A 22298-nucleotide genomic window follows, 5' to 3' on the forward strand; every position below is an offset into this window, starting at 1 on the left:
ACTTCATCTACATTGCTGCACTCTACTGAGCCATGCTGCCTTTGTTAGGTAGTGGCAAATATAAAACAACTGTGTTTTTCACCCACAGTGCCAGTCTCCAATGTAAAGGTAGAAGTTAGCAGCACAGACTTGGTGGAGTTCAACAGCTCTGTCATTCTGTTCTGCTCTTCTTCTGGATCCTCCCTCTCTTTCGTCTGGCTGAACGGCAGCTCTGAGGTTACAACCAGTGAGAGAGTTCCGCTCAATAATGAACACTCCACTCTCACTATACCCAGTGTGACCCGCTATGACCAGGGACCATACAGCTGCAATGTGTCCAATGCTGTCAGTGAAGGCACCAGTGATCCAGTAAATCTTTCCATCAGCTGTGAGTTACTAACTTACTCACTCACTATTTATCTAACAGTATCTGCATGCAAATCTTAAATTAGTTCCAAATCTTAGAAAGGTGTGGCCTTGTGTTAGTGGCTTTTTATGATACTCTTTGCTGTTTTGAACAATGCATTATGTGGACTAAACTGACAACTGTATCAATCAATCAATCAATTTTATTTAAAGTGCAGAATCACCATGCAGTATGGTCCCAATAGACTTTACAGTTAAAAAGGACAACATACAGCAATCAATTTACAATAAAAAAAATTATAAGTGAAACAACCACATTAAAAACATCAATGTTAAATAGATGTTAAACGGTGAGAGGGCCGGCTAAGTTTTAGGGAAGGCTGTAATGTAGTGAATAAAGGTAGGTTTTTAGTCTTGATTTAAAGATTTCAACTGAACGTGCTTCTTTAACATGTAATGGAAGGCCATTCCAGAGATAAGGGGCACGGTAGGCAAATGCTCTGAAGCCAACTGATTTTTTGTTAACTGAAGGAATGACCAGGAGACCAGCATTGAGAGAGCGAAGAGGGCGTGCTAATGTATACGGTGTAATTAACTCAGATAAGTAAGGTGGTGCAAGTCCATGCGAGGCCTTATAAGTTTAACAAGCTGCAGACTTCTAGTAGAACAACTTGGAAGACCAGAAGAAAGGACATTACAATTATCAAGTCTGGAAGATACAAATGCATGGATTAAGGTTTCAGCATCACGCAGTGATAGAATAGGTTGGATTTTGGCAATAATACTAAGATGAAAAAATGCTGTCTTGGTAATAGCCTTGATATGAAACCGGAATGTCAGACGGGAATCAAAAATCGCTCCAAAGTTTTTGACAGTCGTGCTTTCAGAGATAGTACAGTCATCAATATTGACATTCAGGTTCTCATACTGATGCTTATATTTTGCAGGTCTATCAACTAATAACTCTGATTTATCAGAATTTTACAGCAAAAGGTTCATATCCATCCATTTTTTTATTTCTGATAGACATGCCTCTAAATTCAGGAGCTTTGAAAGGTAATTTGGCTTTACAGGTACATATAGCTGCGTATCGTCAGCGTAGCAATGAAAATTAATACCATATTTGGAAATGATGTCACCAAGGGGAAACATGTAGATAGCAAAAAGCATAGGGCCAAGGACAGATCCCTGGGGTACACCAAACTTTACTTCAGAAATTTCAAAGATTGTATTGTTGTGAAATACACATTGCGTTCTATGTGATAAATATGAATGAAACCATGAAAAGTACTGTCCCTGGATACAATATGCTTCTCCAAGTGGTATAGAAGTATACTGTTATCCACAGTGTCAAAAGCTGCACTCAAGTCAAGAAGCAGCAGCAATGATGTTAAGTCGGTATCAACAATAATTAATAGATCATTGACTACTCTAGTCAAGGCAGTTTCAGTAGAATGATGGGACCTAAAGCCAGATTGGAATTTGTGAAAAAGATTGTTGTTGGATAAGTAGGCCGTGAGTCAAGTAATTTTCGACATAAAAAGGAAGATTGGAAATTGGTCGATAATTGTTCAGAACTTGCGGATCAATATTAGGTTTTTTAAGCAACGGTTTAATAATAGCAGTTTTAAAAGCTGAGGGAACCAAGCTCATGGAAATGTATTTATTTATAATGTCAAGAACAGGACTAGCTAATACAGGTAACAGTTCCTTAAAAAGATTATACGGTATACGGTCTAATATGCAGGTTGTGGGTTTGGAAGCAGTTACCAGGCTGTTAAAGGCCTCAGGGGAAATTATTTCAAACTGTGAAAGGGTGCAGTAGGTCTGAGTAACAGTTTCTGCATCTATCAAAGAATTGGAGATTTCATAGTCATCATTTTGAAAGGAGTGTGGACCAGTGACTTTATCTCTAATTGATGCAATCTTATTTGTAAAGAATTTTTGAAAATCATCAGCACTGTATGAAGAGCTATCGGCATGGATGTTCTGTGTGAGTTTGGAAAACATAGATTATTTTTATTAATGTTAATCAAGCTAGAGAAATACGCTGTACTGGTAGCTGAAAGTGCATGTTTATATTTCTTATGACTCTCAACAGGCAAGGTAATAACTCTCTTGTTTTGTTACACACCACTTGCGCTCAAGCTTTCTACAGATCTGTTTGAGTGAGTGGGTGTCATCTGAAAACCATGGTGCTGATTTAATCCAAGTACGTTTTCTGGTTTTAAGAGGAGCAACAGCATCAAGAGTTTTGAGCAAGGTGCTATTCAGATTGTCTGAGATGATTAAGGGAATCGGAATTTGCACTACAGGAGTCAAGTAGATCAGGTAAATACTCAGCCAGTATAGATCTAGCAGTGGTGTCAATACGGCAATAAGTAATTGTGTCAGGCTCTGAACACTTAGTCGGAGTGCAGAGAGACACTTTGAAAAAGACACAGGAGTGATCAGAAACCGGAACCTGTAAAATAGAGGAAACATCAACATCAATACCCTTTGAAAAGATAAGGTCCAGTATATTTCCACGGTTGTGGGTAGCGTTCCTCGCATGTTGGGTAAAGTCTAGACTACTAACAAGGTCCATAAATTCCATCGCTCTAGAATATGAGCAGTCATTTATATGCAAATTAAAATCACCCAGTAAAATTACTCTATCATATTTGATAAGAGCAACTGACAAAAATTCAGAAAATTCAGACAGAAATTTAGGATTGTGCTTTGGGGGTCTATAAATAGTTAATGCAAGAATGTGTTGTTGAGTTCCAATAGTCATGGCTAAATATTCAAAGGTTGAGAAATCTCCAAAAGTGCGTTCAGTGCCGTTGACCAACTCAGAAAAGATGGTTGCTATTTCACCCCCTTTCTTGCCTTGTCTAGCGACAAATAAAAAGTTATAGCCAGGGGGAGAAGCCTCAATAAGTGTTGCTGAGGCGGTGGATGAGAGCCAACATTCAGTGAGAAATAGAAAATATAGACCATATTGAGAAATAAAATTACTAATGTAGAAACTCTTACTAGAGAGCGATCTAATGTTCAATAATGCAAACTTCCAAGTTTCATCTGAAGAGGGCATGGAAGGTGCAGGGTCAGGCTTTTTCAAGCTGATTTTCACTAAGTTTTTAGTCCTAGGCTTACTTCTTTGATGTAGAGTGTAGGCATAAGCTCGAGTTGTGTTACATAGGACAGGCCATGTTGTTTATTGTTATGTTTGTTAGTATAACGACCGGAAATATTGAATTGTTAGGAAAATCAACGGGTCCGAGTCCGGTAGAGAAAGTATTGTAATAAACCTTGCTGTAGGTATGAATATTAAATACTAGACTGGCTGAAAAGTTACTGCTGCCACCACCTCTTTTGCCCGGTATGGTCTGGTGTCAGAGATCTGAGAAGGTTACACGCTGACAACAATATGCAAAAAAAATATAGTTATTCAGTCTTTCGCTGTAGACACTGAATGACGATTTGATTTAATAAAATCCAATAGAAGAGGCCTCCAGCCCTTTCAGAAGCTTAACATGTTCACAATGTTTATTTTCAATAGTGTTTTAATATTCTGGTGTTTCTAATATTTCAAATGTTCTCTTAGAAGCAGCTTTCAACCTAGTGATATCTGGTGCAACACAACCACAAATTGCAGCTCCGTGTATACAAAAGCATTATACAATTAGTGTCATTTGAATGTTTTTTTAATGCAGGGATGATCTGCTACATTACATTGTGCAGGAGTTTCTTATTTTTTCTGATGACTAGGTGTATAATGATGCAGTCGTTAATATTAATGAATTATGAGGCCTCACACTGTGTCAAGCTGTTCGACTTAGTTATTTCTCATGATATTATGATTATAAATTGGCTGTTTCTGCTCCCCACATTCAGTTGGCCCAGAAAACATTCATTTGATGCTATCTCCAACACAAGACTACTATGTGGAAGGGTCAGACATCAGGCTGTCCTGCTCAGCAGCCTCCAGACCCCCTGCTCAGTTTCAGTGGTTTCTGAATGGAATCAAGCTGTCTGATACTGGACCAGAGCTCACACTGATTAACATTCGGGAGAGTCATAGTGGGAACTACAGCTGTCAAGCCTTTAACAACAAAACTCTGAGATATCAAACATCTCAGCCTTCAGCTATAACTGTACTGGGTAAGTTTGAGTAAAACGTCTGTGTTTATTTATTTGTTGAGTCTGTAACACCTGCTATTAACATTGTGTCAAAGTACCAACAATACATATTTCTTTGTGATAATAGGACACAGCGGTTTTATTATCCTGGCAAGTTGAAGTCAAGCCCAAGTCTGTCTCAACTGTTACATTCTTTATAAACATATAACAAGTTAAAATACAAGTTTTTTTACTTTGTTTAATGTGGATCATTACAATGACATACAGTGAATGGTTGTGCTAAATATTTGTGGTTTAAAAGAGGAAAAAACACTAATAACATCTGTACATAAAGTACATTCCTGCACTAGATACTCGTCATTCAAATAGTGATATTGCAAACTTTGCTCTTACAGAGATAACGAGGAGGTCTCAGAATAAAAAATGTTTGAGGTGGTACCAAATGCCTGTTTGTCTGATGTGGTTAAAAGTAGAACAAGCTGATGTTGGTTTCGGTACACAAATTTAGGACAATCATGAAGATAATCACAATCACTAAGTAAATGTACGTGTTACATCTGCAAAATCTGGTCGGATCTGGAATTTTGTTGATGATGAGGAAATGGACGTTCAGACTAACATTTTCATGGAGAATGTAGGTATGGTCAATTAGGCAAAATAAACTGTATGGTCCAGAAACAATAAGCATTGCACTACTGCAAGTGCTGAGGACAGTGTTGTTTATTAGGCCATGGGAGCAGTTTCTACCAGATGATTAAAATAAAACACACAGAGTGTGTGGAACAGCTGAACTAGTCCTCTCTGGTGCTTTTACCTTTCAATCTTAAGGCAATCAAGTCTCAAATATCCATGTCTGACTGAAGAAAAGTCCAAGTCAAGTCTCATTTCAACAGCTCTGATACTGGACTGGAAAGTATTTATTACTTGCACTAGATGTGTATTGTCTGATCATATCGTTGTTGCATTTAAATGTTAAACAAATAGTAGGAGAGGAAGGGAAACACAATCTTTAAGTAGATACAGTTGCTTCTATAATGGCACTGACACCAGTCAGAGATTAAACTTTTCTCCACAGTTTAGTGTAGAAGTTACGTGAAGTGTTTTCACTTCTGTATTGAGTATGGTTTGTGTATGTCTAGTGAATAACAATTGTGAAACTATAACTGAATGTTATGCTGAGCTAAATGGTTCACTACTGTTTTAGTAGCCCCAGAAGCTAATACAAAGCAAGAAAATCTAGTCATGAATACTCATCATTGTATCATTAACCTGAGATTTGTTCACTTCTTCTACATTGCTGCACTCTACTGAGCCATGCTGCCTTTGTTAGGTAGTGGCAAATATAAAACTACTGTGTTTTTTCACCCACAGTGCCAGTCTCCAATGTAAAGGTAGAAGTCAGCAGCACAGACTTGGTGGAGTTCAGCAACTCTGTCATTTTGTTCTGCTCTTCCTCTGGATCCTCCCTCTCTTTCGTCTGGCTGAACGGCAGCTCTGAGGTTAAACCCAGTGAGAGAGTTCCGCTCACTAATGGACACTCCACTCTCACTATATTCAATGTGACCCGCTATGACCAGGGACCGTACAGATGCAAAGTGTCCAATGCTGTCAGTGAAGGCACCAGTCATCCAGTAAATCTTTCCATCAGCTGTGAGTTACTAACTTACTCACTCACTATTTATCTAACAGTATCTGCATGCAAATCTTAGTTTGATTTATATTAGTGCCAAATATTAGCAAGGTGTGGCCTTATGATACTCTTTGCTGTTTTAAATAATGCATTATGCAGGCTAAACTGACAACTGTAGACACTGAATGACTGTAAAATTTAATAAAAATCCAATAGAAGAGGCCTTCAGCCCTTTGTGAAACTTAACATGTTCACAATGTTTATTTTCAATAGTGTTTTTAATATTCTGGTGTTTCTAATATTTCAAATTTTCTATTAGAAGCAGTTTTCAACCTTATGATATCTGGTGCAACACAACCACAAATTGCAGCACCGTGTATACAAAAACATTATACAATTAGTGTCATTTAAATATTTTTTTACCATGATTATAAATTGGCTGTTTCTGCTCCCCACATTCAGTTGGCCCAGAAAACATTGATTTAATGCTATTTCCAACACAAGACTACTATGTGGAAGGGTCAAACATCAGGCTGTCCTGCTCAGCTGCCTCCAGACCCCCTGCTCACTTTCAGTGGTTTCTGAATGGAGACAAGCTGTCTGATACTGGACCAGAGCTCACACTGATTAACATTCGGGAGAGTCAGAGTGGGAACTACAGCTGTCAAGCCTTTAACAACAAAACTCTGAGATATCAAACATCTCAGCCTTCAGCTATAAATGTAGTGGGTAAGTTTGAGTAAAACATCTGTGTTTATTTATTTGTTGAGTCTGTAACACCTGCTTTTAACATTGTGTCAAAGTACCAATAATACATATTTCTCTGTGATAATAGGACACAGCAGTTCTATTGTCCTGGCAAGTTCAAGTCAAGCCCAAGTCTGTCTCAAGTGATACATTCTTTATAAACACATAACAAGTTAAAATACAAATTTGTTTTATTTCCTTTACTGATGACCATTACAATGACATACAGTGAATGGTTGTGCTAAATATTTGTGGTTTAAAAGAGAAGAAACACTAATAACATCTGTATATAAAGTACATTCCTGCACTAGACACTCGTCATTCAAATAGTGATATTGCAAACTTTGCTCTTACAGAGATAACGAGGAGGTCTCAGAATAAAAAATGTTTGAGGTGGTACCAAATGCCTGTTTGTCTGATGTGGTCAAAAGTAGAACAAGCTGATGTTAGTTTTGGTACACAAATTTAGGACAATCATGAAGATAAATCACAATCACTAAATAAATGTACGTGTTACAACTGCAAAATCTGGTCAGATCTGGAATTTTGTTGATGATGAGGAAATGGACGTTCAGACTAACATTTTCATGGAGAATGTAGGTATGGTCAATTATGCAAAATAAACTGTATGGTCCAGAAACAATAAGCATTGCACTACTGCAAGTACTGAGGACAGTGTGGTTTATTAGGCCATGGGAGCAGTTTCTACCAGATGCTTAAAATAAAACACGCAGAGTGTGGAACAGCTGAACTAGTCCTCTCTGGTGCTTTTACCTTTCAATCTTAAGGCAATCAAGTCTCAAATATCCAAGTCTGACTGAAGAAAAGTCCAAGTCAAGTCTCAATTCAACAGCTCTGATACTGGACTGGAAAGTATTTATTACTTGCACTAGATGCGTATTGTCTGATCGTATGGTTGTTGTGTTTAAATGTTAAACAAATATTAGGAGAAGAATGGAAACACAATCTTTAAGTAGATACCGTTGCTTTTATAATGGCACTGACACCAGTCAGAGATGAAACTTTTATCCACAGTTTGGTGTAGAAGTTACGTGAAGTGTTTTCACTTCTGTGTTAAGTATGGTTTGTGTATGTCTAGTGATTAACAATTGTGAAACTATAACTGAATGTTATGCTGAGCTAAATGATTCACTGCTGTTTTAGTAGCCCCAGAAGCTAATACAAAGCATGAAAATCTAGTCATGAATACTCATCATTGTATCATTAACCTGAGATTTGTTCCCTGCTTCTACATTGCTGCACTCTGCTGAGCCATGCTGCCTTTGTTAGGTAGTGGCAAATATAAAACAACTGTGTTTTTCACCCACAGTGCCAGTCTCCAATGTAAAGGTAGAAGTCAGCAGCACAGACTTGGTGGAGTTCAGCAGCTCTGTCATTTTGTTCTGTTCTTCTTCTGGATCCTCCCTCTCTTTCGTCTGGCTGAACGGCAGCTCTGAGGTTAAACCCAGAGAGAGAGTTCAGCTCATTAATGGACACTCCACTCTCACTATATTCAGTGTGACCCGCTATGACCAGGGACCATACAGCTGCAAAGTGTCCAATTCTTTCAGTGAAGACACCAGTGATCCAGTAAATCTTTCCATCAGCTGTGAGTTACTAACTTACTCACTCACTATTTATCTAACAGTATCTGCATGCAAATCTTAGTTTGATTTATATTAGTGCCAAATCTTAGCAAGGTGTGGCCTTATGATACTCTTTGCTGTTTTGAACAATGCATTATGCAGGATAAACTGATAACTGTAGACACTGAATGACTGTACAATTTAATAAAATCCAATAGAAGAGGCCTGCAGCCCTTTGTGAAACTTAACATGTTCATGATGTTTATTATCAATACTGTTTTTAAAATTCTGGTGTTTCAAATATTTCAAATGTTCTATTAGAAGCAGCTTTCAACCTAATGATATCTGGTGCAACAGAACCACAAATTACAGCACCGTGTATACAAAAACATTATACAATTATTATCATTTAAATATTTTTTTTACCATGATTATAAATTGGCTGTTTCTGCTCCCCACATTCAGTTGGCCCAGAAAACATTAATTTGATGCTATCTCCAACACAAGAATACTATGTGGAAGGGTCAGACATCAGGCTGTCCTGCTCAGCTGCCTCCAGACCCCCTGCTCAGTTTCAGTGGTTTCTGAATGGAGTCAAGCTGTCTGATACTGGACCAGAGCTCACACTGACTAACATTCGGGGGAGTCAGAGTGGGGACTACAGCTGTCAAGCCTTTAACAACAAAACTTTGAGATATCAAACATCTCAGCCTTCAGCTATAAATGTAGTGGGTAAGTTTGAGTAAAACATCTGTGTTTATTTATTTGTTGAGTCTGTAATATCTGCTATTAACATTGTGTCAAAGTACCAATAATACATATTTCTCTGTGATAATAGGACACAGCAGTTCTATTGTCCTGGCAAGTTCAAGTCAAGCCCAAGTCTGTCTCAACTGTTACATTCTTTATAAACACATAACAAGTTAAAATACAAGTTTTTTTGTTTTGTTTAATGTGGATCATTACAATGACATACAGTGAATGGTTGTGCTAAATATTTGTGGTGTAAAAGAGAAGAAACACTAGTAACATCTGTATATAAAGTACATTCCCGCACTAGACACTCGTCATTCAAATAGTGATATTGCAAACTTTGCTCTTACAGAGATAACGAGGAGGTCTCAGAATAAAAAATGTTTGAGGTGGTACCAAATGCCTGTTTGTCTGATATGGTCATAAGCAGAAAAATAGGTGAGGCTAACTGATGGTAGTTTTGGTAGACGAATTTAAGACAATCATGAAGATAAATCACAATCACTAAGTAAATGTACATGTTACAACTGCAAAATCTGGTCGGATCTGGAATTTTGTTGATGATGAGGAAATGGACGTTCAAACTAACATTTTCATGGAGAATGTAGGTATGGTCAATTAGGCAAAATAAACTGTATGATCCAGAAACAATAAGCATTGCACTACTGCAAGTACTGAGGACAGTGTTGTTTATTAGGCCATGGGAGCAGTTTCTACCAGATGATTAAAATAAAACACACAGAGTGTGTGGAACAGCTGAACTAGTCCTCTCTGGTGCTTTTACCTTTCAATCTTAAGGCAATCAAGTCTCAAAGATCCAAGTCTGACTGAAGAAAAGTCCAAGTCAAGTGTCAATTCAACAGCTCTGATACTGGACTGGAAAGTATTTATTACTTACACTAGATGTGTATTGTCTGATCGTATGGTTGTTGCATTTAAATGTTAAACAAATAGTAGGAGAAGAATGGAAACACAATCTTTAAGTAGATACAGTTTCTATAATGGCACTGACACCAGTCAGAGATGAAACTTTTATCCACAGTTTAGTGTAGAAGTTACGTGAAGTGTTTTCACATCTGTATTGAGTATGGTTTGTGTATGTCTAGTGAATAACAATTGTGAAACTATAACTGAATGTTACGCTGAGCTAAATGATTCACTACTGTTTTAGAAGCCCCAGAAGCTAATACAAAGCATGAAAATCTAGTCATGAATACTCATCATTGTATCATTAACCTGAGATTTGTTCCCTGCTTCTACATTGCTGCTCTCTACTGAGCCATGCTGCCTTTGTTAGGTAGTGGCAAATATAAAACTACTGTGTTTTTTCACCCACAGTGCCAGTCTCCAATGTAAAGGTAGAAGTTAGCAGCACAGACTTGGTGGAGTTCAACAGCTCTGTCAGTCTGTCCTGTTCTTCTTCTGGATCCTCCCTCTCTTTCCTCTGGCTGAACGACAGCTCTGAGGTTACAGCCAATGAAAGAGTTCAGCTCACTGATGGAAACTCCACTCTCACTATATCCAGTGTGACCCGCTATGACCAGGGATCATACAGCTGCAAAGTGTCCAGTGCTATCAATGAAGGCACCAGTGATCCAGTAAATCTTTCCATCAGCTGTGAGTTACTAACTTATTCACTCAGTATTTAATCTAACAGTATCTGTATGCAAATCTTAGCTTGATTTATATTAGTGCCAAATCTTAGCAAGGTGTGGCTTTGTGTTAATGACTTTTTAGATACTCTTTTTTGTTCTGAACAATGCATTATGCAGGCTAAACTGACAACTGTAGACACTGAATGACTGTACAATTTAATAAAATCCAATAGAAGAGGCCTTCAGCCCTTTGTGAAACTTAACATGATCACAATGTTTATTTTCAATAGTGTTTTTAATATTCTGGTGTTTCTAATATTTCAAATGTTCTATTAGAAGCAGCTTTCAATCTAGTGACATCTGGTGCAACACAACCACAAATTACAGCACCATGTATACAAAAACATTATACAATTAGTATCATTTAAAGAATTTTTTATCACAGGGATGGTCTGTTACATAACATTGTGCAGGTGTTTCTTATTTTTTCTGGTGACTAGGTGTATAGTGATGCAGTCGTTCCTATTAATGAATTATGAGGCCTCACACTGTGTCAAGCTGTTTGACTCAGTTATTTCTCATGATACTATGATTATAAATTGGCTGTTTCTGCTCCCCACATTCAGTTGGCCCAGAAAACATTAATTTATCTCCAACACAAGAATACTATGTGGAAGGGTCAAACATCAGCCTGTCCTGCTCAGCAGCCTCCAGACCCCCTGCTCACTTTCAGTGGTTTCTGAATGGAGTCAAGCTGTCTGATACTGGACCAGAGCTCACACTGACTAACATTCGGGGGAGTCAGAGTGGGGACTACAGCTGTCAAGCCTTTAACAACAAAACTCTGAGATATCAAACATCTCAGCCTTCAGCTATAAATGTAGTGGGTAAGTTTGAGTAAAACATCTGTGTTTATTTATTTGTTGCATCTGTAACACCTGCTATTAACATTGTGTCAAAGTACCAACAATACATATTTCTCTGTGATAATAGGACACAGCAATTTTATTATCCTGGCAAGTTGAAGTCAAGCCCAAGTCTGTCTCAACTGTTACATTCTTTATAAACACATAACAAGTCAAAATGCAAGTTTTTTTATTCCTTTAATGCAGATCATTACAATGACATACAGTGAATGGTTGTGCTAAATATTTGTGGTTTAAAAGAGGAGAAACACTAATAACATCTGTACATAAAGTACATTCCTGCACTAGACACTCGTCATTCAAATAGTGACACTGCAAACTTTGCTCTTACAGAGATAACGAGGAGGTCTCAGAATAAAAAATGTTTGAGGTGGTACCAAATGCCTGTTTGTCTGATGTGGTCAAAAGTAGAACAAGCTGACGTTAGTTTTGGTACACAAATTTAGGACAATCATGAAGATAAATCACAATCACTAAGTAAATGTACGTGTTACAACTGCAAAATCTGGTCGGATCTGGAATTTTGTTGATGATGAGGAAATGGACGTTCAAATTAACATTTTCATGGAGAATGTAGGTATGGTCAATTATGCAAAATAAACTGTATGGTCCAGAAACAATAAGCATTGCACTACTGCAAGTACTGAGGACAGTGTGGTTTATTAGGCCATGGGAGCAGTTTCTACCAGATGATTAAAATAAAACACGCAGAGTGTGGAACAGCTGAACTAGTCCTCTCTGGTGCTTTTACCTTTCAATCTTAAGGCAATCAAGTCTCAAATATCCAAGTCTGACTGAAGAAAAGTCCAAGTCAAGTCTCAATTCAACAGCTCTGATACTGGACTGGAAAGTATTTATTACTTGCACTAGATGTGTATTGTCTGATTGTATAGTTGTTGTGTTTAAATGTTTAACAAGTAGTAGGAGAAGAAGGGAAACACAATCTTTAAGTAGATACAGTTGCTTCTATAATGGCACTGACACCAGTCAGAGATTAAACTTTTCTCCACAGTTTAGTGTAGAAGTTACGTGAAGTGTTTTCACATCTGTATTGAGTATGGTTTGTGTATGTCCAGTGAATAACAATTGTGAAACTATAACTGAATGTTATGCTGAGCTAAATGATTCACCACTGTTTTAGTAGCCCCAGAAGCTAATACAAAGCATGAACATTTAGTCATGAATACTCATCCTTGTATCATTAACCTTAGATTTGTTCCCTGCTTCTACATTGCTGCACTCTACTGAGCCATGCTCCCTTTGTTAGGTAGTGGCAAATATAAAACAACTGTGTCTTTTCACCCACAGTGCCAGTCTCCAATGTAAAGGTAGAAGTCAACAACACAGACTTGGTGGAGTTCAACAGCTCTGTCAGTCTGTCCTGCTCTTCTTCTGGATCCTCCCTCTCTTTCGTCTGGCTGAACGGCAGCTCTGAGGTTAAACCCAGTGAGAGAGTTCAGCTCACTAATGGACACTCCACTCTCACTATATCCAATGTCATCCGCTATGACCAGGGATCATACAGCTGCAAAGTGTCCAGTGCTATCAATGAAGGCACCAGTGATCCAGTAAATCTTTCCATCAGCTGTGAGTTACTAATTTATTCACTCAGTATTTAATCTAACAGTATCTGTATGCAAATCTTAGTTGGATTTATATTAGTGCCAAATCTTAGCAAGGTGTGGCTTTGTGTTAATGACTTTTTATGATACTCTTTGCTCTTCTGAACAATGCATTATGCAGGCTAAACTGACAACTGTAGACACTGAATGACTGTACGATTTAATAAAATCCAATAGAAGAGGCCTTCAGCCCTTTGTGAAACTTAACATGTTCACAATGTTTATTTTCAATAGTGTTTTTAATATTCTGGTGTTTCTAATATTTCACATGTTCTTTTAGAAGCAGCTTTCAATCTAGTGATATCTGGTGCAACACAACCACAAATTACAGCACCGTGTATACAAAAACATCATACAATTAGTGTCATTTAAATGTTTTTTATCGCAGGGATGGTCTGTTACATTACATTGTGCAGGTGTTTCTTATTTTTTCTGGTGACTAGGTGTATAGTGATGCAGTTGTACATATTAATGAATTATGAGGCCTCACACTGTGTCAAGCTGTTTGACTCAGTTATTTCTCATGATACTATGATTATAAATTGGCTGTTTCTGCTCCCCACATTCAGTTGGCCCAGAAAACATTGATTTAATGCTATCTTCAACACAAGAATACTATATGGAAGGGTCAGACATCAGCCTGTCCTGCTCAGCAGCCTCCAGACCCCCTGCTCACTTTCAGTGGTTTCTGAATGGAGTCAAGCTGTCTGATACTGGACCAGAGCTCACACTGACTAACATTCGGGGGAGTCATAGTGGGGACTACAGCTGTCAAGCCTTTAACAACAAAACTCTGAGATATCAAACATCTCAGCCTTCAGCTATAACTGTAGTGGGTAAGTTTGACTAAAATATCTGTGTTTATTTATTTGTTGAGTCTGTAACACCTGCTATTAACATTGTGTCAAAGTACCAATAATACATATTTCTCTGTGATAATAGGACACAGCGGTTTTATTGTCCTGGCAAGTTCAAGTCAAGCCCAAGTCTGTCTCAACTGTTACATTCTTTATAAACACATAACAAGTTAAAATACAAGTTTTTTTGTTTTGTTTAATGTGGATCATTACAATGACATACAGTGAATAGTTGTGCTAAATATTTGTGGTTTAAAAGAGAAGAAACACTAATAACATTTTCATGGATAATGTAGGTATGGTCAATTATGCAAAATAAGCTGTATGAAAAATAGGTGAGGCTAACTGATGTTAGTTTCGGTACACAAATTTAGGACAATCATGAAGATAAATCACAATCACTAAGTAAATGTATGTGTTACAACTGCAAAATCTGGTCGGATCTGGAATTTTGTTGATGATAAGGAAATGGACGTTCAGACTAACATTTTCATGGAGAATGTAGGTATGGTCAATTATGCAAAATAAACTGTATGGTCCAGAAACAATAAGCATTGCACTACTGCAAGTACTGAGGACAGTGTTGTATTAGGCCATGGGAGCAGTTTCTACCAGAAGTCTCCAGACCCTCTGATCAGTTTATGTGGCTTCTGAATAGAGAACTTCTGTCTGATACTGTACCGGTGCTTATAATCTCATTATTATTCAGACAAGTCAGATTTGTAACTACAACTGACAGGCCTTTAAAAACAGAACTCTGAGATATGAAACATCTCAGCACTCAGTTGTCTCTGTACTGTGTAAGTTGGAATTAATACATTGTGTGGATACAGTAGTGATATAGGTGATATACTGTATGTCCACTGGCGTAATTTGCAGGTGGGCAGAGTAAATTCAATTTTAAAAATAAAAAGACAGACAAGAAACGCATTATTTCTGTATCCTTTGCAGTAAAATAGTCAAGAAAAAACATATCTTACACACCTTTGAATTTAACATTTGAATGCTTGACCTTGCAGGCTAACCTCTTTCCCTTCCTGTTTTTTCTAATGCCATAATGTGAAGTTGAAAATATGAAAATGTCACTCCGATTGAAAATGTACATGTTTAAACATATAATTTAAGGATTTCATGCTCCATTGAGACTCTTATACCACAATATTTGTCTAAGTGGAAACGAATAACATGAAAAAGGTAATAAGTCTTAAACTATTGACTGCTTGAGTCAATGTTGGAGGATCTTTTGATTTTGATATAACTGTTATGGTCTCCATTATTCAGTGTATTGAAGTCAATTCTATGTCAAAAACAAGGACATTTTCCAGTGTCCTTGTTTTTATATAAGACATTGGGATGTTCAAGACTGTAAATGTTAAATGAACTCATTCAACCTTTATGTTACTTTTGTTTTCACACAAAATCCTTCATGTTTTGCCCAACAGAGAGAATTTCTAGTGTTAATATCACATCAATAGACGAAATGATTGAGGGGAACTCTGTCAACCTAACCTGCGATTGTGCTGGCACTGAGTTTACCAGAGAATGGATGAAGGACGGCTCCTCACTGACTCCGGCTGACAACATGACACTTTACGACGAGAACAGAGTGTTGTCTTTTCTCTCTCTGGAGAAAACACACAGTGGAGAATATTTGTGTAAAATCAGCAACCTCATCAGCTTTGATGAAGCTAAATACAGCATGGTTGTTAACTGTAAGTAACATACAGTGCAGTATATATAGCCCTGTAACACATGATTTTTAAGTCAGTAATTGAGCAATTTTTCTATTCTTTATTAGTTTTTTTCCCCAATCAATGTACTGTGTAAAAAACACATTATTTGTGCTGGTGTAAGAACTTTCCAAGTATTTGTTTTCAGATGGACCAGAGGATGTTCAAATCACAGGACAAAATTGGATAAGCATTGGAGAGACCTTAAACTTAACCTGCTCTGCTGCGTCCACACCATCTGCCAGTTACACCTGGTCACTGAACGGGATAGAGATATTAAATGATTCTGCTGTGTTCACTAAAAACATGACTGAACTTTCTGACAGTGGCAACTACACCTGTCAAGCACTGAATAATAAAACTGGGAGAACATCATCTGCAGAACATCAATTGTCTGTAACAGGTATGTAGATTTTATTAATTGCAGATTTTAACTCTTGACATTGACATCTGACATTGCGACTAACTTACAGTTTTATACCTCTAATAATGTGAAGAGTAGCAGGCTTCCTAAAGATACTACTTACAGTTTTTATTACTATCAACTAAATAAAAATAAATTAATCTGTAATAGCATGTTTGCTAAAGCAACATGCCACACGAGCATTCAGCAACAGCAACATGAAACTTCTCTTGCCAAAGGACGTGTCAAGGCCTCAGTCTCTGTACTAAACAAATAGGCATTGATAATTGTAAAATCACATAAAGGGAGACGTTGTTGTATGCTTTGTATCTACAGGCATGTTGAGATGATGAGACAGTTCCAGTTCACAAAATGGTGTAAAACTATGATCTTATCTCTCTTAAATTTTTACCTTCCCAGAGGAAACACCTGCATGTGGGGCTGATTGCATCGCTGGATCAGTAGTAGCATGTTGTGCCGCCATTGGTGGAGCTGTTGGTGGAGGATTCTACTTTTTTAAAAAACAGTAAGTGGTAAACAGCTTTGAGATATAAGACGGCAGCATTTTTGTTTTGTTTTGGGTTTTTTTGGAGGGGTGGGGGGGTTAACAAGCAGTGACACTATCAGAGGATTTGTGCTGCTTCTGACATTGTATGACATTTAGGAGACACTCCTAACAAATATGATCAGCAAAACTAATTTAATATAATCGGAAGCAGATAAAAGTGCTTACCTAATCATTCAGTATACAATACAGTTATTATTATCATTATGTTTGCAAAAAGTCAGATAATGCATTTCTGATGTCTAATTTACATAGTAATGGTCCATTAACTCTCTAAACAGGATGGGAGAAATCTTTAATGGGATCACCTCCTTCGGAACAGGTAAGTGTAATGCAAGATTTTATGTGTTTGTGATCAAGAAAAGTCAAAGGGAGTAGATGCAAAAAGATTGTGTGTATGTGTCCATTTTATGTATTTGTATATTTACACAGTATTATTTACCCTCAGAATTGAATTGTTGTATGTATTGTTTATTTCTTGTGTTAAAGGAGATGAAGGCTTGGACAACACAGCATTCTCTGGAGATGAGGTACTGTGGGTTTAATGGGTTTACATGCACTTAAGTAACCGGGTTACTCAAAGAAATCAGGTGTAGATATGCAGGTAATCAGAGAACGTGTTTGCATGCCAAACTCAATACCTAAATGATTCTCAGTTAGTTCTCACACCAAAATGTATGCAAAGATTGCTCAGACAAATTGACATGTATGCATGAATCTGAATGCATATGAATCCAAATGATGATGGAGTCATGTTTTATATATGGTATGTCATGAAACATCAGTGAACAATGACACAAGATTCTAAAGGAATAAGTAAAGTTAAGTAAAGTTTATTTTATTTAAAGTGCAAAATCACACCAGGGTGTCTCAATACACTCAAAACAATCGTCCAATATTAAAAGAAAATTTAAAAGTGGTCCAAAACACAGAAAACCATCTGAGGTAGCTCATCATGTGAAACATCACATTATCAACATTATCACATCACTACAACTGATAGCAGGAATGGAGATATTAGTGAGACAGTTTAGCTGTTCTACAGCCTCAGTGAGGTGAGGGAAAAGACTACCCATGTCAATGTTGTTAAGGGAGGTCATATGATTGTAAGAATAAGTATGTTTTGAGTCTAGATTTAAAGATTTCAACAGAAGTAGCTTCCCTGATTAGAAAAGAGGTAGCTGGTTCCAGAGATAGGGAGCTCGGTAGGAGAACACTCAACTTGGCGGCTGTGGCTCAGGAGGTAGAGTGGGTCGTCCGTTCGATTCCCGGCTCCTCCAGTCCACATGCTGATGTGTCCTTGGGCAAGACACTTAACCCCAAATTGCTCCTGATGGCTGTGCCATCAGTGTATGAATGTGCGTGAATGGTTAGCTTCCTCTGATGGGCAGGTTGGGACCTTGCATGGTAGCCCTTGTACCCATTCAGCGTATGAATGTGTGTGAATGGGTGAATGTGTTTTGTAGTGTAAAAAGCATTTTGAGTGGTTGGAAGACTAGAAAGGCACTATACAAGTACAGTCCATTTACCATTCAACTGCCTACTGATTTTTTCTTGATTCTAGGAACAGTAAGATATCCAGCATCATGTGATCGGAGTGCACGAGGGGAAGTATAAGGGTTGATGAGGTCAGAAAGATATCAGGGTACAAGCCCATGTAGTGATTTATAAGCTAAGAGAAACACCTTAAAATCAGATCTGGCTTGGATTGGGAGCCAGTGAAGGGAGATTAGGACTGGAGTGATATGGTCAAAGTTTCTAGTTCTAGTTAGTATTCTGGTGGCAGCATTTTGCACAAGTTGTAATTTTTTAATACTGCAGCTAGGTAGACCAGAGAATAGGACATTACAGTAATCCAGTCGTGAGGAAACAAAGGCATGTATTAGAATTTCAGCATCCGCCATACTAAGCAGAGAAAAAAGCAGGGTAAAATTGGATATATTAAAAGTTCCTCGTATATGGTTGTAATAAAAAGATGATTTTATCACAGTGCATAATATGATATATAAGTACATATTATGCCTCTGTTGAGTATTAGAAGCATAAAATGCCAAAAGCAACAATTCTGTAGTTCAAACAAACCTTCATTCATTATTAAGACATTTGTAATAATATAACAGTAAGCTGCAAGTAAATCTGCATGAAATACTAAAAATATACTGTTCGCAGAATCTTGATGGAAATAAAAGATGATAAAATCTTTAATGTGAATGCTTAATGCTTAGTTTGATTTAAAGAGGCTCCCTTCCCCCATCAATCAGACTCCTCCAGGACCTGTGTTCACTACAATGGAAGTTTGAACCCGGAGGAGGATTTTCAGCTCACACAATGCAGTGGCAGAGTATATGTGTCTCATCACCACATAGCAACAGATTTCCGTGTTTATGTTTGTGCTTGTTTTTGGTACTATAAACCAAATATTTGTTTAACTGTTAATATTTTATCTCTTAAGTTAGCTTTTATGGAATTAGAGAGATTATCTTATGCCCCAAACTTAAATCAAAACTGTCTAATATTTTTTCCCTCCCCCCTTTTCTTTTACTAGGATGCAGACATCAGTTTACCCCAGGACCAGGTTGATGAGACAGTCCTGCAGGAGCTACAGAATAACGCAACAGAATATGCTCAGATCCAAAGGAACAGCGATCCTGCTCCTACATCCTCCCTTCCTACCTATGATGAACACATACAGCGAATGCAGATAGCAATTTCTCAGTATAGTGCTGACGGTGCACAAATCTTTGCTCAGGTCCAAAGGAACCAGAGCACGGTATGATGGATCATCTAATGAGGTCAGACTGAAGATAGAACCTGCACTCTCTGCTCCTTTATGGATGATAATTTGGACTTGGGTTTACCTTGACAAACCACTTTTGCAGAGGTTAATGATCAACCTGTTATTGCCATGATTGAGGTTGTAAAGCACAATGATGCCCTTTTAGTTTGGATACACATAATAGCTTTCATTTTCCTTTTGTATGGGGACAGTCTGTTTGCTTGAGCATGTTTGACACCTCTCTGGCATCATATTTGACTCCACACGTATACTATGATATCCCCAATGAAATTCCAGTTTGCAGCTTGTCAGTTTTGGATACATTTTTTGTAAAACTTTATTATCCCAAAAAGGGAAGGTCTGCAGCCACAATAATCCAAAACAAAATCATAATACAATAACAATCAATAACAAGAGATTTCTCTCTGATCCCACTGAAACAAAAGAAAAAAATGCTTGAATCTTAAAGTCTTTCCAGCAGGTATGAAGAAACTTTTGCCAAGAAATATCTCAATTGTCAGAGATGACTAGAGTAATTCCGATCATGTTTATTGTAATGTCAGTAAAAGTGTGATTTGATAGAATAATAAGGTGCTTTATCTTTCAGCACATCACCATGATGGCCTCGAGGCAGCACAGACATTATTCAGATTAGTGAAATAATGCAAATGGAAAGGAGAAGCTAGTTTATATCATCACATATACCTAAGTGTATAAATTATATCTATTCAAAACCTAATATAACTGAATGTCACACCTGTAGACAATCTAACTTTCACAAAGACATTTGTTAATTACACTATATCATGTAAAGTATCATAGTCTAAGGAGTTAGACATACCTGTATTGATTTTTGAGTTTTCCTGATAGATTTTTTGACCAATTCTTTTAACAAGTGTCAGGGATCAGTGTTGCATAATACATTTAATTGAATCATGAGCCCTCTTATAAAGCAATGATTTGTTTTATGTTCATTACAAATGAGATGAAGAGAATGAAGATAAAGTCTACCACACAGAGCTTGGCGTTGTGAATTATGCCCTGTCAAGATTTAATGAGTAACTAATCGGGAAAGGGGCATCCATTTAGTTACTCATTACTAAAGATCAAACTCCCTGTGAGTTATTCACATGTTTGATTTCACCTGCATTAAGAGGAAATTTGTTTTTGACAAACTTAACTTTTCACATCTCAGTATTTCTCTATTCTGATGTGGTTACCAGTATCCTGTGAACACTTAGTGCATTATGTTTTCTGTTCAACCTGGTGTGGCATGTTATGTTTCAATCTGCACCGGTGTCAATGTGTGATGAATGTTTCACCAGTTTGCCTTTTCACCAATGAAAGAATGCAGTGAATGTAACTCTCAGGTTGTGGATATTGTATTTGTAATCATGTGATTGCTCATTTAGGCAAATAAACTATTTTTTCATCAACTAAAGTCTGCAGAGCATGACTCACTTTAGACATACACATGACTACATACAAACAGAAAATGCACTGCGTTGGGTGTCTTTGTATATTTACAGGTTAATTTCATAAATGCAGTAGAAAGGCAAAGCAGATATAGCATAATACAGTAGATTGTGGATGTCTCTCATTTACAATAAAATGTCTATAGTGAATAGCAAACCATAAATGCAGAGGGAATTTACTGTTGTTTTGCCTGTCGTTGTTGTGTGCTGTGTACAGTGTACAGTGCTGTGAAAATTTCCCCCAAGGACAATAAAGTCCAACTAAGGTTGGACTAAGGTTATTAAAAAGACAATTACATCTGATTGACAAGAGCCGTGACACTGTTTACATAAAAGTTGGTGCCTTCCCTAGAAATAATCATTGTATCATCTGGGTTGGGTTGTAGGTAAATTATACGAAATGTAAATCCATTTCTAGGAATGACACTGCATTTAAATTACAGCAATAAATTCAAAGTTCAATCTACTTCAATAAAAGTGCATGGACTGTGTTAATGAACAAATGCCATAAATCATTATTTTTCCATTATGTTCTTAGATGCTTTAATCAAAGTTAAAGCAAGATTACTCTAAAGAGACTTTATATTATCTCTCAGATAAAGATCAGATCAGAGGTTTTCACAGACATTATCTACTGACTTTCGCCATAGGTAATTAGTTTGCATTCACATCTTATCATGACCAGCTGATAAAATTGATTATATTATATAATATATATAAATATATAAATATTGTTGAAACTAAAAGGATGTATTTAGGACTCAAATTTTATATCCCATTAAATTAATACCTATTTCTAGCCCTTCAAATGGTCTGTTGTAATAAAAACATTCAGGCCATTACATTGTAAATATTACTTTATTTAAAATAATAATAATAATAATAATAACTTTATTTATATAGCACTTTTCAAAAACAAGTTACAAAGTGCTTTACAAGGACATAAAAAAAGAGAAATTACCAAATAAATAATAAAGATAAGTAGAACTGATACAGTAATAATGACAAGTGAGATATGAATTACTAAAACACAGTAAAATCAGAAGAATTACCGATTCAAGAGAAAGCAATTCTGAAAAAGTGCATTATCAAGGGAGATTTAAAAGAGGAAACAGAGCTAGCCTGCTTGATCTCCTGCAGCAGGTCGTTTCAGAGTCGTGGGA

The 22298-nt window shown here is 37.1% G+C and overlaps 1 protein-coding gene across 1 annotated transcript in view; it reads left to right on the forward strand.

The window, feature by feature from the left end:
- Nucleotides 1-21095, forward strand: part of LOC122987112 (hemicentin-1-like) — a 28062-nt gene extending 6967 nt beyond the window's left edge. Inside the window, exons 7-22 of the mRNA XM_044358774.1 lie at nt 89-367; nt 4225-4491; nt 5842-6120; nt 6563-6829; nt 8178-8456; nt 8899-9165; nt 10525-10803; nt 11408-11668; nt 13016-13294; nt 13899-14165; nt 15629-15898; nt 16065-16319; nt 16740-16845; nt 17166-17206; nt 17374-17414; nt 19430-21095. Coding sequence (XP_044214709.1) covers nt 89-367; nt 4225-4491; nt 5842-6120; nt 6563-6829; nt 8178-8456; nt 8899-9165; nt 10525-10803; nt 11408-11668; nt 13016-13294; nt 13899-14165; nt 15629-15898; nt 16065-16319; nt 16740-16845; nt 17166-17206; nt 17374-17414; nt 19430-19660 — 3668 coding nt within the window. The 3' untranslated portion in view covers nt 19661-21095. The remainder of the gene's footprint in view (nt 1-88; nt 368-4224; nt 4492-5841; nt 6121-6562; nt 6830-8177; nt 8457-8898; nt 9166-10524; nt 10804-11407; nt 11669-13015; nt 13295-13898; nt 14166-15628; nt 15899-16064; nt 16320-16739; nt 16846-17165; nt 17207-17373; nt 17415-19429) is intronic.
- Nucleotides 21096-22298: the final 1203 nt, after the last annotated feature.

This window comes from Thunnus albacares, chromosome 8, assembly GCF_914725855.1.
Source record: "Thunnus albacares chromosome 8, fThuAlb1.1, whole genome shotgun sequence".
NCBI classification, from domain to species: domain Eukaryota; kingdom Metazoa; phylum Chordata; class Actinopteri; order Scombriformes; family Scombridae; genus Thunnus; species Thunnus albacares.